We start from the raw sequence: 18,019 nt of genomic DNA on the forward strand, positions 1-18,019 counted from the left end.
GAAGAATTTAAAACCAATCAATAAAGATTTGAAACTGCAGAAGAGAGTATCCACACATCAGATTCATTCACATGAAAATATAGATGATGAAAATTCTGTCCAAAGATTTTTTTTTAATTAATAGAAGAAACCTCATCCTGCCCTTAGATGAGGCTTCATCAAAAAGGCAAAATCCACCTGGCAGATTCACCCGTTCATGTTGAACGGGCAGCGAAAAATCGCTGTCAATTGCTACTTTAACAGCCTTAACAGGCCTCCTAATTTTTGGTAGGTGCACTGCCGACTAAAATATCGCGTGCTATTTGACATTCAAGTGTATGGGGTGCGTGCTCGCATGTCAAGCGGAAAACTCTACCCTAGGGGTCACTGTTTAAAAGTAAAGAATCGCTCAGTTAAGACAGAGATGAGGAAAAAATTTATCTTTCAAGAGGGTCGAGTGTCTTTGGAACTCTCTTCCTCAAAAGGCTGTGGAAGCAGAGTCTTTGAATATTTCTAATGCAGAGCGAGATAGATTCTTAACTAACAGGGTGGTGAAAGGTCATTAGGGGTAGGCAGGAATGTGGAATTGAGATTTCGATCAGATCAGCCATGATCTTGTCGAATGGCGGAGCATGCTGAAGGGGCCACCTGGCCTACTCCTACTGCTAATTCGTATGTACGCATGCAAGTATGTTTAGCAATAAGGGTAAAATAATGGCAAATTGCAGTTATGAACAGGTGGCCATTCTGAGGCACCCACTGTAAAATGGGGAAAGGTCTCAGTGCAGGTAATTTCCTAGATCAATCGTTCCATTATTTTGTGCATCTGAAAACCAGGCGGTGGGAGGGCGGGTGAAAATTGGGAGCAACTCGCCAATGGGCCTTCAACAGCACCTTCCAAACCTGTGACCTCTATCACCTAGAAGGACAAGGGCAGCAGATGCATGGAAACACAACCACCTGGAGGTTTCCCTCCAAGCCACACACCGTCCTGACTTGGAACTATATCGCCGTTCCTTCAATGTCACTGGGTCAAAATCCTGGAATTCCCTTCCTAACTGCACCATGGGTATACCTACACCACATGGACTGCAGTGGTTCAAGAAGGCAGCTCACCACAACTTTCTCAAGGGCAATTAGGGATGGACCATAAATGCTTAGCCACTGATGCCCATTTCCTGTGAAGAGATATAGAAAAATTCATGAGTCTCTTTTCAGGTTCATTGTCCCATGCATAAAAGCTTTCTTCGTATTTTGAGCTAGTATGCAAAACTCCTAAACTCGTGCTGATCAAGTTAGGAACTTCTTTTAAATGTTATCATCAGGGTAATGTCCATATACTATGAACTGTACATTTTAAAACTAGTTTGCAAGGCAAATGATCTGAGATGCAAAGAGACACTGCCTACTCAGCAACATCAACTGGAGTAGTTTGGCACACAGAATAACCCAAGATAAACACGTCTGTCAATTTTTTGAAAAACAATTTCCGAGGGTACATTATTTTGCTGTGCAATATGGTGCAATACTCTCCCAGCCTTCACTTCCATTCAACAACTGAACAGTAGTCACAATGGGCTGCATATTGACTCAGAGGCAGGGAGGGGGCAGCAGGGTTGCTCTGAATTCAGGAAACCAGGAAAGGCGGATTTCCTGAAGGCCCTGCTGAATTTAGTGGCAGGATCTGATTAGCAATTTCTTTATCTCTGTTTCCTGGCTGCAGTCAGCAAGACAAGATTAGTGGAATGGCACTTACCTGCTGGATCCAACAGCCTCTTCCTCTCTTTATCAGTCGGATTTTTGGAGATACAAAAAACTTGGATGGATTGGGTTAAATTTAAAACCTCATCATAACCTTTAAGTTGTCAACCCAACCATTCCCAGTCCCGCCTCCTGTAAAACCAAAAGTGGGTGAGTGGGAGGTAGATGGGGGTCGAGATTCAGGTATTTTAACATTTAACATCTGATCTAACCCAAACCTGTCCAATTTTGGGAGTTAAATCTCCCTGCAATGACTCTTGGAGCCTTATAATATTGACTCATGCCATAGGCTTGGGCTGCTACGTGGCAAGTAACATTTGTGTCACATATTTGCCAGGCAATGACCATTTTTTTTTCATTCATTCATGTGAAGTGAGCTTCGCTGGCTTGGCCAGCACTTATTGCCCATTCCTAATTGCCCTTGAGAAGATGAAGGTGAACCGCCTTCTTGAATTGCTGTAGTTCATGCGGTGTAGGTACACCCACAGTGCTGTTAGAAAGAGAGTTCCAGAGTTTTGACCCAGCGACAGCTAAGGAATGGCGATATATTTCCAGGTCAGGATGGAGAGTGACTTGGAGGGGAACTTCCAGGTGTGGTGGTCCCATCTATCTGCTGTCCTTGTCCTTCTAGATAGTAATGGTTGTGGGTTTGGAAGGTGCTGTCAAAAGAGCCTTGGTGAATTCCTGCAGTGCAACTTTTAGACGATGCACACTGCTGCCACTGTGTGTCGGTGGTGGAGGGAGTGAATGTTTGTGATGTGGCATAAATCAAGTGGGCTGCTTTGTCCTGGACAGTGTCAAGCTTCTTCATTGTTGTAGGAGCTGCACTCATACAGGCAAGTGGGGAGTTTTCCATCACACTCCTGACTTGTGCCTTGTAGGTCGTGGGCAGGCTTTGGGGATTCAATAGGTAGGTTATTCCTCACATGATCCTTAGCCTCTGACATGCTCTTGTAGCCACAATATTTATATGGCTGGTCCAGTTCAGTTTCTGGTCAATGGTAACCCCCAGGATGTTGATAGTGAGGGATTCAGTGATGGTAATGCCATTGAACATCAAGGAGCAATGGTTGGACTCACTCTTGTTGGAGATGATCATTGCCTGGCACTTGTTTGATGTGAATACTACTTGCCAAGTGTCAGCCCAAGCCTAGATATTGTCCAGGTCTTGCTGCAGTTGGACATAGACTGCTTCAGTATCAGAGGAGTCGCGAATGGCATTGAACATCGTGCATCCAACATGAGGAAATCCAAACATCTCCCCTTGATATTCAATGGCATTACCATCACTGAATCCCCCCTATCAACATCCTGGAAGTTAGAAATTGAACTGGACCAGTCAGATAAATAGTGTGGCTACAAGAGCAGGTCAGAAGCTAGGAATCCTGCAGCGAATAAGTCACCTCATGACTCCCCAAAGCCTGTCCAACATCTACAAGGCAGGAGTGTGCTGGACTACCCTCCACTTGCCTGGATGAATGCAGCTCCAACAACTCTCAAGAAGCTCCACACCATCCAAGACAGAGCAGTCTGCTTGATTGGCACCCCATCAACAAACATTCACTCCTTCCACCACCGATGCACAGTAGCAGCAGTGTGTATCATCTACAAGATGCACTGCAGTAACTCACCAATACTTCTTAGACAGCACCTTCCAAACCCAAAACCGCTACCATCTAGAAGGACAAGGACAGCAGACACATGGTAACACCATCACCTAAGTTCCCCTCCAAGCCACTCACCATCCTGATGTGGAAATACATCACCATTCCTTCGCTATCACTGGGTCAAAATCCTGGAACTCCCTCCTTGTGGGTGCACCTACACCACATGGACTGCAGTGGTTCAAGGTGGCGGCCCACCACCACCTTCTCAAGGGCAATTAAGGCAATAAAAATGCTGGCCCAGCCAGTGATGCCCACATCCCATGAATGCATTCAACAGACTTGACTCTTACTTTGCCCTTTCAACTCCGGACACCGATCTTAAAACCAGCTTCTACTTTTTGTCATAGGAATCTGCCAAAAATATGCCCACTGTTGTTAACACCAAGCACAAAATACAATCAAATGAAGATTGACCAGCGCAAGGGATCAGTGACTCTTTCAGCTTTGGGGCCAAAATTCATATCCATTCAAGTCTGATCAGATCAAAACCTCACCCTTCTGCTGTCAGTGGCCTTACTAAATTATTTTGCAGCCTCAAGTACTTTCCAGTATTGTCAGTATTTTGATACAAATTATCAATCTAACTGAAACACCAAAAGGGAGGTTGGTGTGGGAAATGGAAAACTCACTTACATTAGGGAGGTGCTCTACTGTGGTTGGGATAAAGATTTAGTGTAGGGTTCAAAAGTTCACCAAAAAACTACAAATTCAGAAAGGAGAATTAGAAAAAATGTGTTGATGCCAAAAAGTTATTCTCATTTTTTTTAAATGGTGGATTTTTTTTTTATTTATTGATGAAACATTTAATACAGCCTAAATTAACTTGTACGCTCTACACATTAGAAAATGAGCCTCTGTTTTCCGGGGTCAGTGAAAGGTATATCACCACCATCACATGCTATTGTTTGCACCTTTCTGTAACCTGGGTAACCATGAAGGTGTATGTGACTGGATACCATGGGCAGAAATTTTCACTCAGCGCCCAACCCGCTCAAGCATGAAGTGACGCGCATGGACGTCAGCCAAGCGTGTCGACGTCAATGTGCAGTCGTAGGATAGTTTGGTTGGCGGGTGTGCGCCTGAGCTGACAGCACGCCTGCAAACAATTAGAAGGCCTGTTAAGGCCAACAAGTTTATCAATTAACATACATTTTTCACAGGTAGCAGTTTTGGGTTTGAAAGGTGCTGCCTAAGGAGCCTTGGTGAGTTACTGCAGTGCATCTTCTAGATGGTACACACTGTTACCACTGCTTGGTGGTGGAAGGAGTGAATGTTTGTTGGTGGGGTGCCAGTCAAGTGGGCTGCTTCATCCTGGACGGTGTCAAGCTTCTTAAGAGTTTTTGGAGTTGCACTCATCCAGGCAAGTGGAGAGTATTCCATCACACTCCTGACTTGTGCCTTGTAGATGGTTGGCAGACAGGCGAAAAGGCCAAGCGGCCTTTGCATTTTTTTTGGAAACCTCAGCCATGAGCGGGTGAGGTTTCCAAAAGCAAATAAAAATAAAATAAAAACTTTAATTTTTCATTAATAACATATCCCTGCTCATGTGGCAGAGTCACATGAGGGGACATATTTTATTAAATTTGTATTTTCTTTGTTATTGTTTATTATATCTCTTCATCTCCATGAGGCAGCTCCATGCCTCAGGAGATTATGCAGCGCCAAATTCGTGCTCTTCATCTCCATGAGGCAGCTCCATGCCTCAGGAGATTATGCAGCGCCAAATTCGTGCTCGGTCGACTCACACCCCCCCCCCCCCTCCTCCCACAAAGACAGCGCTCAGAACTGCCGCTCGCTGGGCAGGCCTTAACTGGCCCGCCAGCCCGCCTGCCAAGGGCAAAACTCTGCCCATGTATCCCTGATGTGAAGACTAATGGATGGAGCTTGAATTTTGCTTTGTGCTGCATTTATATTACAGCTCAATTATCAGAGGCAATCCTGGATCCACTGGTAGTTCTGTGCATAAACAAGATAGCATTAGGGCCCACCTTTAGAGATGGTTTTTTCCTATTATGCCAGAGGCAAAGAGCTTCTGACAGTGAACATAAACAAAATGTGAACTACTCATACAGGTCAGCAGAACATTTAGATCTTAATAGTTAGAAGACAACCAATGAACAATTCAAGCTGTATGAAGATAATATTGTCTGGTGAATTCTTATGCATCATTCACTTGTTGATGCTATGCCGACTGATTGAACATAGCCAATGTATCAGTTTAAGCAAAGGAATAGTGCCTGAGGAATTAATGATCTGAATGCCGATAAATCCTCTGGACCTGACAATCTGCATCCAAGGACTTTAAAAGAGTTAGTGGCAGAGATAGTGAATGCATTGGTTTTGATCTTCCAGATTTCCTTAGATGCTCAAATGGTTCTCAAAGATTGGAAGGTAGCAAACACACTGGTGCTATTTCAAAAAGGAGGAAGAGAGAACACAGGAAGCTATTGGCCATTTAGCCCAATATTGGGTGTAGGCAAAATTCTAGAATTGATTATCAGTGACAGGGTACTTAGAAAATCATAACATGTTTAAGCAGAGTCAACATGAATTTATGAAAGGGAAATAGTGTTTGACAATCTGTGGATGGTGATGTAGCCAGTAGGATAGATAATGGAGAACAAGCATATCAAAATGATTCAATAAGGTGCCACACAAGACGTTACTATGAAAATTTTGGACTCATGGGGTCGGAAGCAATATATGAGGTTCGATTGAGGATTGCTTGCTGTACAGAAAGCAGACAGTAGAAGTAAAGAGGACACTTTTGAGTTGGCAGGCTGTAACTCTTAGAATAAGGGATTGGCCGTTTCATACTGAAATAAGGATAAATTTCTTCACACAAAGGATTAAGAACGTTTGGAATTCTCTACCACAGAGACCTGTAGATGCTCAGTTGTGAAGTATATTGAGTATAGTTGTAGTAATAATGTTACCAGATCCAGATTCCTGGACTAATGCATCAGAGACATGAGTTCAAATCTCATCTTGGCAGCTGGGGGCAATTAAATTCAAATAAATATGGAATTAAAAAGCTAGCCTCAGTAATAGTGACCCTGAAACTCCCAGATTGTTGTAAAAATCCATCTACTTCAGTAATGTGGGACAGCAAACCAGGACCAACACCAGGAATACCTAAAATTGCCAACCTGGTGGAGCTATAACATAGGCATGCTAACAATAGAAACAAAATGCTGTAGACAGAGCTATGTGATCCCACAACCAACAGATCAGATTAAAGTCCTGAAGTCCTGCTACATCGAGTAATGAATGGCGGTGGACAATTAAAAAACAAAACTCTGGCGGATCCCAACACTCTGTGTCAAAGACAAGGCTAAAGCCTTTCCAAACATCTTCACCTAACTGAGATCCATCTCAGCCTCCTCCTGAGGACCCCAGCATAACATATGCCAGTCTTCAGCCAAATTGATTCATTCCACATAACATTAAGAAATGACTGTGTGCCCTGGAGATAGTAAAGGCAATGATAACATCCTGGCTGTATATTGAAAACTTGTGCTCCAGAACTTATGGACCCTTGGCCAAGATGTTCCAGTACAACTACAACACTGGTTTCTACCCAACAATGTAGAAAATTGCCCAGGTATGTCTTGTCCAGAAAAGGCAGGACAATCTAACCCAGCTAATTACCATCGTGCCCCACCAGTCTATTCTCGATCATCAGCAAAGTGATGGAAGGCGTGATTGACAGTGCTATCATTTACTCAGCAATAACCTGCTCACCAATGCTCAGTTTAGATCCCACAAGGACCACTCAGCTTCTGGCTTCATTATAGCGCTGATCCAAACATAGACAAAAAGCCAAATTCAACAGTTGAGATGAGTGCAACTGCCTTTGATATCAAGACAGCATTTGATCAAACTTGGCACCAAGGAGCCCAAGTAAAATTGAAGTCAATGGGAATCTGGAGGTAAACTCTCCACTGATTGGAGTCAAACCTGGTACAAAGGAACACAGGTGTGGTTGTTGGAGAGCAATCATCTTACCACCATCTTCTTAAGGGCAATTTGGTATATGCAATAAATGCTGGCCTTATCTGGTGATACCTACATCCCATGAATGAATTTTTAAGAAAAGCGGTTGCTAGATTTTTGGCTACTAATTGAATTGAGGAGCATGGGGATTATGTGGCAGGGTGGAGTTGAAGTTGAAGATCAGCCATGATTTTATTGAATGGAGATGAAGGCTTAAAAGGGCCAAATAGCCTACTCCAGTTCCTCTTTTTTTTGACATGAAATGGGAAGCACTGGTTTGAAGCCATATATCCCTGAAGGTTACATTTCCAATCACGATGGTACCAGTTGGTGAGTCATTGAGAGGAGACAAAGCATTTCTCCTCTTCTTCCTTCACCCCATTTACTCTTCTGTGTACATCTCCTTATACTAGGAAACAAACTGATCTGCCAGAGAACCTGGCAGTAAATTTCCCATCTGCCCACTCTAGAATAGTGTAAGTGCAGTGAGCAGATGGGAAATATACAACCAGAGCAGTTGGCTGTCAGATATGCGGAGGTGCACACATACCAGTGGAAGGAGAAATAACTGACCATTCGGAAAGAAAATATGAATTATAAAAGTAATTAAAACCGGGAAAAATTCTGTTCTTTCTGAACATTGGGCAAGGTTCAGATAGAGTTTCTGGGGCTAAAAAATTGTCTGTTCCAATTTTCAGGTACAGGGTTGTAATTTGCTCACATCCAATCCCATTGAGCCAAGATTCTGATGCCTCCTAATTTCTAGGATTGTAGAGTTCAGACAGGCACAAGATGGGCTGCTACCTGGCTGAATGCTACAGAGAGTCTTGCAACGTGTGAGGTTAGCACATGCTGCAGTTAGCCTCCAGTTGTTAAAGGCAGCCTGGCACTCAAAGGGTGGCTGCACCCATTAGAAGGATGTTGCTGCTGATTGTCTGAAGTGGAATTGGCTGAAAGTGGTGCTGGGGGCCTCAGAGATGGAGGTTGACACAGGCCTTCATCAAACGTTTTCAACTCCACACAAGTGCTGTCATGGATTCGCTTAGCTTTAGTGTTCAGCTCTGATAATCATTAAGAACAAGAAAAAAAGGTTCTAACTGGTATAAAAATACTTTAGTTGTTCAATCAATATTCTGCAACTCCAATTAAAGATTACATTACAGAAAACATAGATACAACTTTTTTATTTCCCTTGTATTCTTATTTAAGACTCAAAATGCAATGCAACAGACAGGAAAGGAACTGTTATCTTTCAACACAATTATGCTCTCTAATACTACTGCAAGCAATAACTAAAAATTTACATGAAGAGATACATCCTCCCTTTGGTCTTGCACAATTGCTTTCAGCTCAATATCCATAAAGAATAATATGTAAAATCTACTGACTAAACAATCTTATGCTGTTATCTCTGATTGAAATGCTTGACAAATGTCTAAATGCCATGTTAAAATATTCTACTTCTTCCTTCTCTAGTTAACCGTTAGCTTTATTCTTCTTGAATCATGACATTTTAAAGTCTCTAAATTTTGTCTAAGTAAAACAATTGCAACCATTTGGAAGTAGTTATCTGGCCCTGCTTAGGAAAATCTCATTCTATCACCTAAGGACCATGGCAATTATGATACATTGACCAACTTCTGCTCAAATCTGATAAGTATCTCATTGCTATTTGCTAGACTTTACTGTGTGTAAATTGGCTGTCACATTTCCCACGTTACAACAGTGACTACACTTCAAAAGTACTTCATTGGCGGTAATGTCATTTGAAGTGTTGGACGTTATGAACAGCAGCATACAAATGTAAGCATTTCTTTCTGTAAGAAACACCAAGAATGATGTTTTGACGCTGTTCATAAACTTCAAAGTTGCAACTTATTTGGTCTTCTCAATACGAAAAGTCACAGGTTATTCTTTCTGAAACTTACATAATATAAATCATGCTTGAGGATAAAACTGCCCTTTTTATTTACTTTCAGACAATGTCTGTGTTTTAAAGAGTGTAGCATCTGTAGGACAACAACAGAATGTGATGTTGGATTCGATGTCAAATCTAAAGACATCTGCATGGCAGCATTTCAGCCTTTCTTGGATGGTCTCCAAGTGCTTTAGAAGTGTAATACTTTTAGGCCTCTGCAGCCTGATGGTTTTCCAATTGGTTAGCAAATATATGTGAGTGAAAGAAAGCAGAAGTGCTGTGAGGGTAGATATAAATTTCTTTAAAAAAAACTGTAAAATGCGGTAACAACGTAAGTTATCATACGAGTGTCATTTCTACAAGGGCAAACCACTTGCTAGCAATTATATTCTCCCAACAGATTTTATCATAAAAATATAACTGCTTTGGCACCTTAAATTGTTAACACATTACATTAAGTGGATACTGTAGTCATCTCCTGCGTCTGCTGTGTAAGAACTCTCAGAGTCACCTTCAGGCAAAATTATGTGATGCATAAGCAAAAGCACACAAGAAATAATTCTTAAAAATCATAATAGTCAACAGAACATGCATAAAGAAAACAAGTCAAAAAATTCTACATATATTAGCTAAGAGACATGCCTGGAGTCTGTTTCAAGACACCAGCCTATCAAAAGGTTGAGATGAAATTGATAAACCATTAAATTTTGTCATTATCACCACAGCCCTGAGATGTATCACAGCTCACCACATTTGACACATTCTCAAATTGTGTGTTAACATACATCTATTGATATATTAAAAATGGTGAGAGGTTGGGACACTCAAATGGAACTGTATCTCTAGATGGTGCTGTGATGCCACAGGAATTCACTTTTTATAAAGAGTGGAACTCCCCCTATATTACCTGGTGGGTTGCTGCAGTCTTCCACTTTTACCCCCAAACCCTAGTACCCCAAAGAATTTGTAAATGCTACTTCTCTTATTATTTATAATAAAAATTCTCCAAAGTACTTCAGAAGGTCTGCAAAAGCTCAAAGTCCATTTCGCCGAGCAATAAAAAGCCCTGGTCTCTTCAAAAGCAAATTTTGGCTGTTGCCAATCTTTTTATTCATTCACAGGATATGGGCTTCGCTGGTTGGGCCAGCATTTATTGCCCATCCATAGTTGCCCATGAGAAGCTGGCGGTGAGCTGCTTTCTTGAACCGCTGCAGTCCGTGTGGTGTAGATACACCCACAGTGCTGTTAGGGAGGGAGTTCCAGGATGTTGACCCAGTGATAGTGAAGGAACGGTGATATATTTTCAAGTCAGGATGGTGAGTGACTTGGAGGAGGAGAACCTTTAGGCGGTGGTGTATCCATGTACCTGCTACCCTTGTCCTTCTAGATGGTAGTGGTTGTGCGTTTGGAAGGTGCTGTCTAAGGAGCCTTGGTGAATTCCCGCAGTGCATCTTGCAGATGGTACATACTGCTGCTACTGTAAGTCAGTGGTGGAGGGAGTGACTATTTGTGAATGTGGTGCCAATCAACAGGGCTGCTTTGCCCTGGACAGTGTCAAGCTTGAGTGCTGGGGGAGCTGCACTCATCCAGGCAAGGGAGGAGTATGGGAGTATTCCATCACACTCCTGACTAGTGCCTTGTAGATGGTGGAAAGGCTTTGGGGGAGTCAGGAGGCGAGTTATTCGTCACAGGATTCCTGGCCTCTGACCTGCTCTTGTAGCCACAGTATTTATATGGCTAGTTCAGTTCAGTTTCTGGTCAATAGTAACCCCCAGGGTGTTGATAGTGAGGGATTCAGTGATGGTCATGCCTTTGAATGACAAGGGTCTTGCTGCATTTGGACATGGACTGCTCCAGTAGCTGAATCGTCATAAATGGTGAACATTGTGCAATCAGTGAACATCCCCACATCTGACCTTGTGATGGAAGGAAAGTCAATGATGAAGCAGCTGAAGATGGTTGGGCCAAGGACACTAACCTTAGGAACACCTGCAGTGATGTCCTGGAGTTGAGATGGCTGACCTCCAACAACATAACCATCTTTCTTTGGGCTAGGTGTGACTCCAGCCAGTGGAGAGTTTTCCCCCTGATTCTCATTGACTCCAGTTTTGCTCAGGCTCCTTGATGCCACACTCAGTCAAATGCAGCCTTGATGTCAAGGGTAGTCACTCTCACCTCATCTCTGCAGTTCAACTCTTTTGTCCATGTTTGAACCAAGGCTGTAATTAGGTCAGTTGCTGAGTGGCTCTGGCGGAACCCAAACTGGGCCTCAGTGAGCAGGTTATTGCTAAGCAAGTGCCGCTTGATAGCACTGTCGATAACCCCTTCCATTACTTTACCGTTGATAGAGAGTAGACTGATGAGGTGGCAATTGGCCGGATTGGGTTTGTCCTGCTTTTTGTGTACAGGCTATACCTGGGCAGTTTTCCACATAGCCAGCTGAGTGCCAGTGTTGTAACTGTACTGGAACAGCTTGGCTGTTCTGGAGCATATCAGTACTATTGCTGGAATATTGTCAGGGCCCATAGTCTTTGTACTATCCAGTGCTTTCATCAGTTTCTTAACGTCCCATGGAGTGAATCGAATTGGCTGAAGACTGGCACCTTTGATGCTGGGGACCTCGTGAGTAGGCTGAGATGGATCATCCACTCTGCACAATTTGTAGCAAATGCTTTAGGCTCATCTTTTGCACTGATGTGCTGGGCTCCCCCATCATTGAGGATGGGGCTAATTGTGGAGCCTTCTCCTCCAGTGAGCTATTTAGTTGCCCACCACCTTTCACAACTGGATGTAGCAGGGCTACAGATCTAATCTATTGGTTGTGGGATCGCTTAGCTCTGTCTATCGCTTGCTGCAGTCAATTAGGAGCAATGCCAAAGAGCCTTCGGCAGCTGCTTCATTGAACTTTCCTTCAATAAAGAAGAGTGCATAAAAAATTCAGATTTGCCCTCATAACCCTATCCCATTTGCCATGAAAGTCTTTCTATCCTCTCCAAACTGAGGAGTAATCCAGGCCCCAATGGAATATACTAACCCACGGTCCAAAATGCTAAAAGTCTGACAGAGATTCTTTCCATCAAAACTGAAGGGCCAGTATGAAACACCTGTGCCTCATTCAATTAACCATTGCAGCAACCAAATAGCACATGGTAAAAAATGATCCTATAGCTGTCAGTAATCCCAAAGAGCAGCAATTCCGGCCTCCCCTCATACCCTCAGTCTATGAAGCACCTAACCCTCACCCCAGTTTCCAACACCCTGAGATGCAATTCAAACCTAATATCTTCCCCCAACCAGACAAGCAGCAATTCAGGACTTTGCTCCCCAGCTCATGCTCAAAAGCAACAGCACCCTCTCCAAGGAGCTGGATAAATGCCTTAGCCCAGTGTAACTTCCCCAACCTCATTATGAAGATGATTAACATTAGCCTCATTTCATTAACATTGCATGTTCCATCCTGTCCTACAGCAGACACATTGGCCGGAATTTCCCAGCCCCTCACACGTCAGGTTCCCCCGTGGAGGTGGCCGGTGAGCCATCCAAATCTCAGCTCACATCGGCAGGACCAGAAGATCCCGCGGGTGTGAACGGCTGGAAAATTCCAGCCATTCTCTCCTGACACTTTGCCTGCTGTTATCGCTGTCTTCTGATCTGAATGCTGCAGATGGTCTTGATTCCCCATGTGCAATGCCATTGGTGATCAATAAATATTACATATTTAGAATAGTTCAAGAGTAAAGCTGACAACCTGCTTTTTAATGGACCCACATCACGATAGTGTGGTTTACATTACAAAAGTTGCTCTCATGGTGATTGCTTTTTCTTGTGAATTCAGGGAGGCAACTCAAATGGATGTATGCATAAGATACTATAATTTGGTGATATAAACTTATTTCCATAAGCCTGTTATTACATGTACCTGTATATGGGTGGAGACATGAAACAATGTTATATAAACTTTAGGAATCAATGGAGGAATTTTAATCCTGAAGGATGGGTGGGCTGGGGAGTATAAAAAAAATTTAAATTCTCAAACTCGACCTCTACCAGTCCACTTCTGGTTTTAACGGAGGCGGGTTGGCTGATGAGTGGCCAATCTGCTTTCAAAGAGGCTTTCGGTCATTTAACTCTTTTAAGGAGGTCGCATATCTCCATTTTAATTAGATTTTTATTTTTAACACATAGACACTGGGATTCTGGGGCCTTGGAAACCCAGCAGGTAAAAAGAAGTGAGAGAGATAGATCCATGAGGTAAAGTACCTTCATTGCACCTGCTTATGTGCCGGGCGAAGGAAGGGTATTTCCTCAAGGCCCAACAAGCTTACCTCCATACAATCGGCTGACATTCAGCACGCCGCCCCCCTTGCAATTGATCTATTCGCTCCTCCTCCCCTGTGATACTTGCCTGGTATCTATGCTCTGATTACTTTCCAGCTTGACAGGCTGTCAACCAATCCAGCTGACTGGCTGTTGGATGAGAAACCTGATGTAAATATTTAAAAGATGTTCTGCAGCACAATTGGGACACCCTTACTTTCAGTTTCCTGTTCAAAAATCCTCTCACTCACTCTTTCCAATCTCAAGGTAAATATTGGGGCCAAATCTATCTTGATAACCATTTAAATTTCAACATATTTCAATGACATTGATTTTTGCATAATTTGGGAACTCTGACAATGCAAATGCAGCAGTTTGCTTTTTGAGTGTATATCATGCTGATACATGCACCGTACAATGTGAAAATTTGAACATCGTGATGAGCAAATGTATTCAATACATGCTGAAACGCTTATAAATTTAAGTAAAACACATTAATTTGACTTAAATATGGAATCTTTCATTTAAAAGGAAGATACAAAAACAGCTTTGTAATTTAAACATTCAATACCGATGACACCGCTGGCAAATTGGTGGAGTAACTGAAACAGATACTGGGTATAATTTTGACTATAAAAAAGGGTGATATTGATTTAGTTAGACATCACTCAATTTTTGGCAGGGCTTTTAATCACAAAATAAGAAGGTGAAGAGTTGAAGTCTTAAAAATCATAATCCAGACATAAACCCACTCCCAACCAGCCTACATACAGCTTTAATGGTGATAGGATGATGGGCTAGTCGCCAATCTGTCCAATTTGGCAGGTTGGCATTTTAAATCTCATACTAGACTGAAAATCTTGTTGTTATTCTACTTTTTAAATTTAACTTTAATCGGCAGAACTTTCCCGAAACTTGTGAGACCCAGCACCTACTTTCAGATGAAGGTGCCAGATACAGGTGGTGAGCGCATTTTTATCGCACCCCTAGATTCAATTTGCCTGACCAGGCAACCCCTACGATAGTATACCCTACCTCTCTCAACCTTCCCCATGGCCTCACCAACTTCCCCCGCCCTCCTTAAAGCCTCCAATCTCCCAAGCATCTTATCCCATGCCTCCCCACCCCTAGGTCTCAGAATGCTCCCTTCACCTGAGGCCTTGTGCCTCCGCCATCCACCCTGGGACTCTGGACTCATTCCTCTTCCCACCTATACCACAACCCGCCACCTCACCCCTCCCCACACATCGCACCCCCACAAACCACCCCCTACTCCTGGACCTTGTCTACAGCTTCCACCTACCGGCTCCCAGCCTGACTGCAAGCTAAGGCCATCAATCAGTCTGACTTCTGGGTGGGAAGCCAATCTGTAATGTGACACAAATGCTATGGATTTAAAACTCCACAGGGCATAGGAAGATTCCCAACTTCTGGAATCCCCATGTCTTACCAATCTCCCCAACTCCTGGAGGCTCAGGCAAATTAAAATCCAGGCCTTCATTTCCATCAAAGTCAGGGGAGAAATAAGTGCTGCAAGCTTTATCCACCATTTTGTGCCATCACCCAAAGTCAAAATTAACTCCCGTAAATGAATGTGTGGGGGAATGTGGTGAATTGGTGTTGCCTAATTTCCTGATGGCATTAGCTAGCCTCTGATTATTTCATAAGTTTTCAGTACGTGGCCAAAAAGCGGCATTTAATAATAAATTGTAGGCCTGCATGAGTTATCTAAATTAACAAAGAGCTAGCAGAAATTGTGAATCTTTCAATTTAAGAATGTAAGAAACACTGATAAGATCAGACAAAAACACTGCACAACATTGCACCAGCCAATAAAACACAATGTTTTTAAGTGCTATCCCTCTTTAAGCAACAAAGGTCTTGCCCCCACCGTGCCAGAACTGAATACCATTAAGGTTTCTGTCACTCAAGCAGTGCACCAAAGCTACTGTACAAATTTCATCTGGTTCTTATGTCATTACTGGGCTAGATATTTCTTTCTTCTTTCTATGCTGTGAAACAAAATACATTTTTAGACAAAAAGCAAGCATCATACTGAAAATTGTATGCTTTCAGTCAAACCAAGATTTGCATGTGAATTAATGAAACTTCAAAGCATGGCTAGACTAGCTTTGTTCTACTACTTTGACTGAATATAACCTTTAGCTTGCCAGTCTAATATAGCTTCTGTAGTATTCAAATAAGTGAAGCCTAGCGATGGATTGGTATGACTCACTAGTGAGGTTGGCTGTTCATTTTTAGCTTCAGAATAACTGGATCAAGACTGCCGCTACTTGAAGGCAAGTTTGGCTGATTTTTAGCATCTGTTTTCTTCCAGGCAAGGCCAGTTGATTCTAATGAAAGTTCTATGTTTTCTATACAATGTATTCAATGTACCTGTGCAAAATGTGACTTAACAACTACTCAACAATCATTGTCATGTAGCATCTAAATAAATGTCTCAAAAACTCACATCACACCAAAAGTAATGAAGGTACCATGGAGTGAAGGGATGAGAGAGATTTTCTCCTCCCTCAGCCCACCCCACATATATATTGAACTTCCAATCTCAGTCTTGCAGTCATGTTGGTTGATGTGAAAAGCTTTCAATTACACAAAGGGAAATGGCAGGGAAGAGTCACCAGCTGTAAAGTCTCCCATTAATATTGTCACCAACCATTTTGCCTCTTAGCCAAAGAAAGTTTATGGAACAGGAAGCTCAAAAAGAACCAGAAGGAAGAAAACTTTCAAAAATCCCCTTATAAGTGTATCTCACTCTCGGAAGGAATATAAACATACACATACTTTGATGTAATGTGACACTTTATAAATACCTTTGCACTGGTTGGTGTTTTTGTCTAGGATGGCCTTTGTCGATACTATCTTTCCATACCTGAAAAAGATAAATGTGAAAAGCTCAATTTTGCTCCCATTCACCTTAATTCTGAGGTGTTACAAGTTACACATGAGATATCATTTAGACAGTCCAGACACAACAACTTGCATCTACATTGTGCTGTTCACATACTGCTACTTCACAAAGGTATAAACAAAAGAAGAGCATCAAGTTGAAGGAAGAAATATTAAGAGGGAGGCGGACAGAGATTTTTTGTTATTGAGGGTTTAAAAAAAAAGAGACAGAGATTTAGGAAGAGAATTCCAGATTGTGGGCCTAGGAAGTTGAAAGTAAGACCACTAATGATGGGGAAAAGGGAGATAGGGGAGAAAAGGCTGGAGCTATAGCAATGGTGAAGTCAGCAGGGAGATTTGTAGCATTGGAGCTAATATATAGTTTCGCATTGAGCTGTTGGGCAAGTGGAACTTAGTGCTGGATAAGATATAGGTAATACAATTTTAGATGAGCTGCAGTTTCTAGAGGGTGGAGGTGTATGGCCAGGTGATCATTGAAATAGTCAGATCTGGAGATGACAAGTACATAGCTGAGGTTTGTAGCAGCAGATTGGCTTATGTTGGAATTGAGATGAGCAATGTTCTGGACATGGGAGAAAATAAGTGGGGGATTCTTCACTCTCCAGGATGGTCCTAGAGTATTAAATAGCTTTGGTAAGACAAGCAAGGCCTGATGGAGCTTGATGTTATCCAGCCAGTCCAGCCTCCAGTATTGCTGAGTGAAAAAAAATAAAAGCTACCAAAGGCTTCATATTTTCCCTGTGCCACAAAAAAATCCTATGACTGAAAATTCATGGCTCATTCCTGCCATAAATGCTTGGATCCACTCACAGATGCTTCTGCTTCAGTTGTGTCAGCATCATAGACCATTATCTGTATTCTACCGATGTTTATTTGGTTAACCAAAAATAACCTGTCGATATGGTAGCCCTGATCATGAAAATCTTATAAATGGAAATAACCAAAAGGTCTGGAAGATTTCAAGTGATAGGGCTGTGACTATTTCCTTTGGCAGCTTATTCCATTTGTGGGATTGTCCTTGGGAAGAAAGATTATTGATAGGTTGCCTTGGAAACAAATGGTCTTTGTCATTTGTGTGGATGTCTACCTCATGTGTGTCATTGCCAGAGAGCACTAGGTACTTGGGCAGAATCTTCCGGTCAGCATGCAGAGGCAGACCCAACACACCGAAGCTTAAAATGATGCGCAATGTTCGTCAGGCTTGTGTCCCAACGTCATCGCAATATTTTGTTCGGCAGGCTCGCGCCAGAGTCGGCTGGGCGCCCGCCGAAATGTTAAGGGCCTATTAAGACCATTAAGGCATTAATTAAAGTACTTAAGAACGCTGCCTGCCAACCTTAAGGTTGGTGGGCAGGTGAAAACTCAAGCGGCCTTTGCGTTTTTCAGGAAACCTCGTCCACGGGCGGGATGAGGTTTCCTGACGCTTTTATAAAATAAATAAATATAATTT

The 18,019-nt window shown here is 42.6% G+C and overlaps 1 protein-coding gene across 3 annotated transcripts in view; it reads right to left on the minus strand.

Moving 5' to 3' along the window:
* rbms3 (RNA binding motif, single stranded interacting protein) overlaps positions 1-18,019 on the minus strand; it is a 699,194-nt gene that overhangs the window by 440,782 nt on the left and 240,393 nt on the right. For all 3 annotated transcript variants that reach the window (XM_041183426.1, XM_041183425.1, XM_041183427.1), the window contains exon 3: positions 16,473-16,531. In XM_041183426.1, the coding sequence (XP_041039360.1) occupies positions 16,473-16,531 (59 nt within the window). The remainder of the gene's footprint in view (positions 1-16,472; positions 16,532-18,019) is intronic.

The sequence above is a fragment of the Carcharodon carcharias genome, chromosome 3 (assembly GCF_017639515.1).
Source record: "Carcharodon carcharias isolate sCarCar2 chromosome 3, sCarCar2.pri, whole genome shotgun sequence".
In the NCBI taxonomy this organism is placed as follows: Eukaryota; Metazoa; Chordata; class Chondrichthyes; order Lamniformes; family Lamnidae; genus Carcharodon; species Carcharodon carcharias.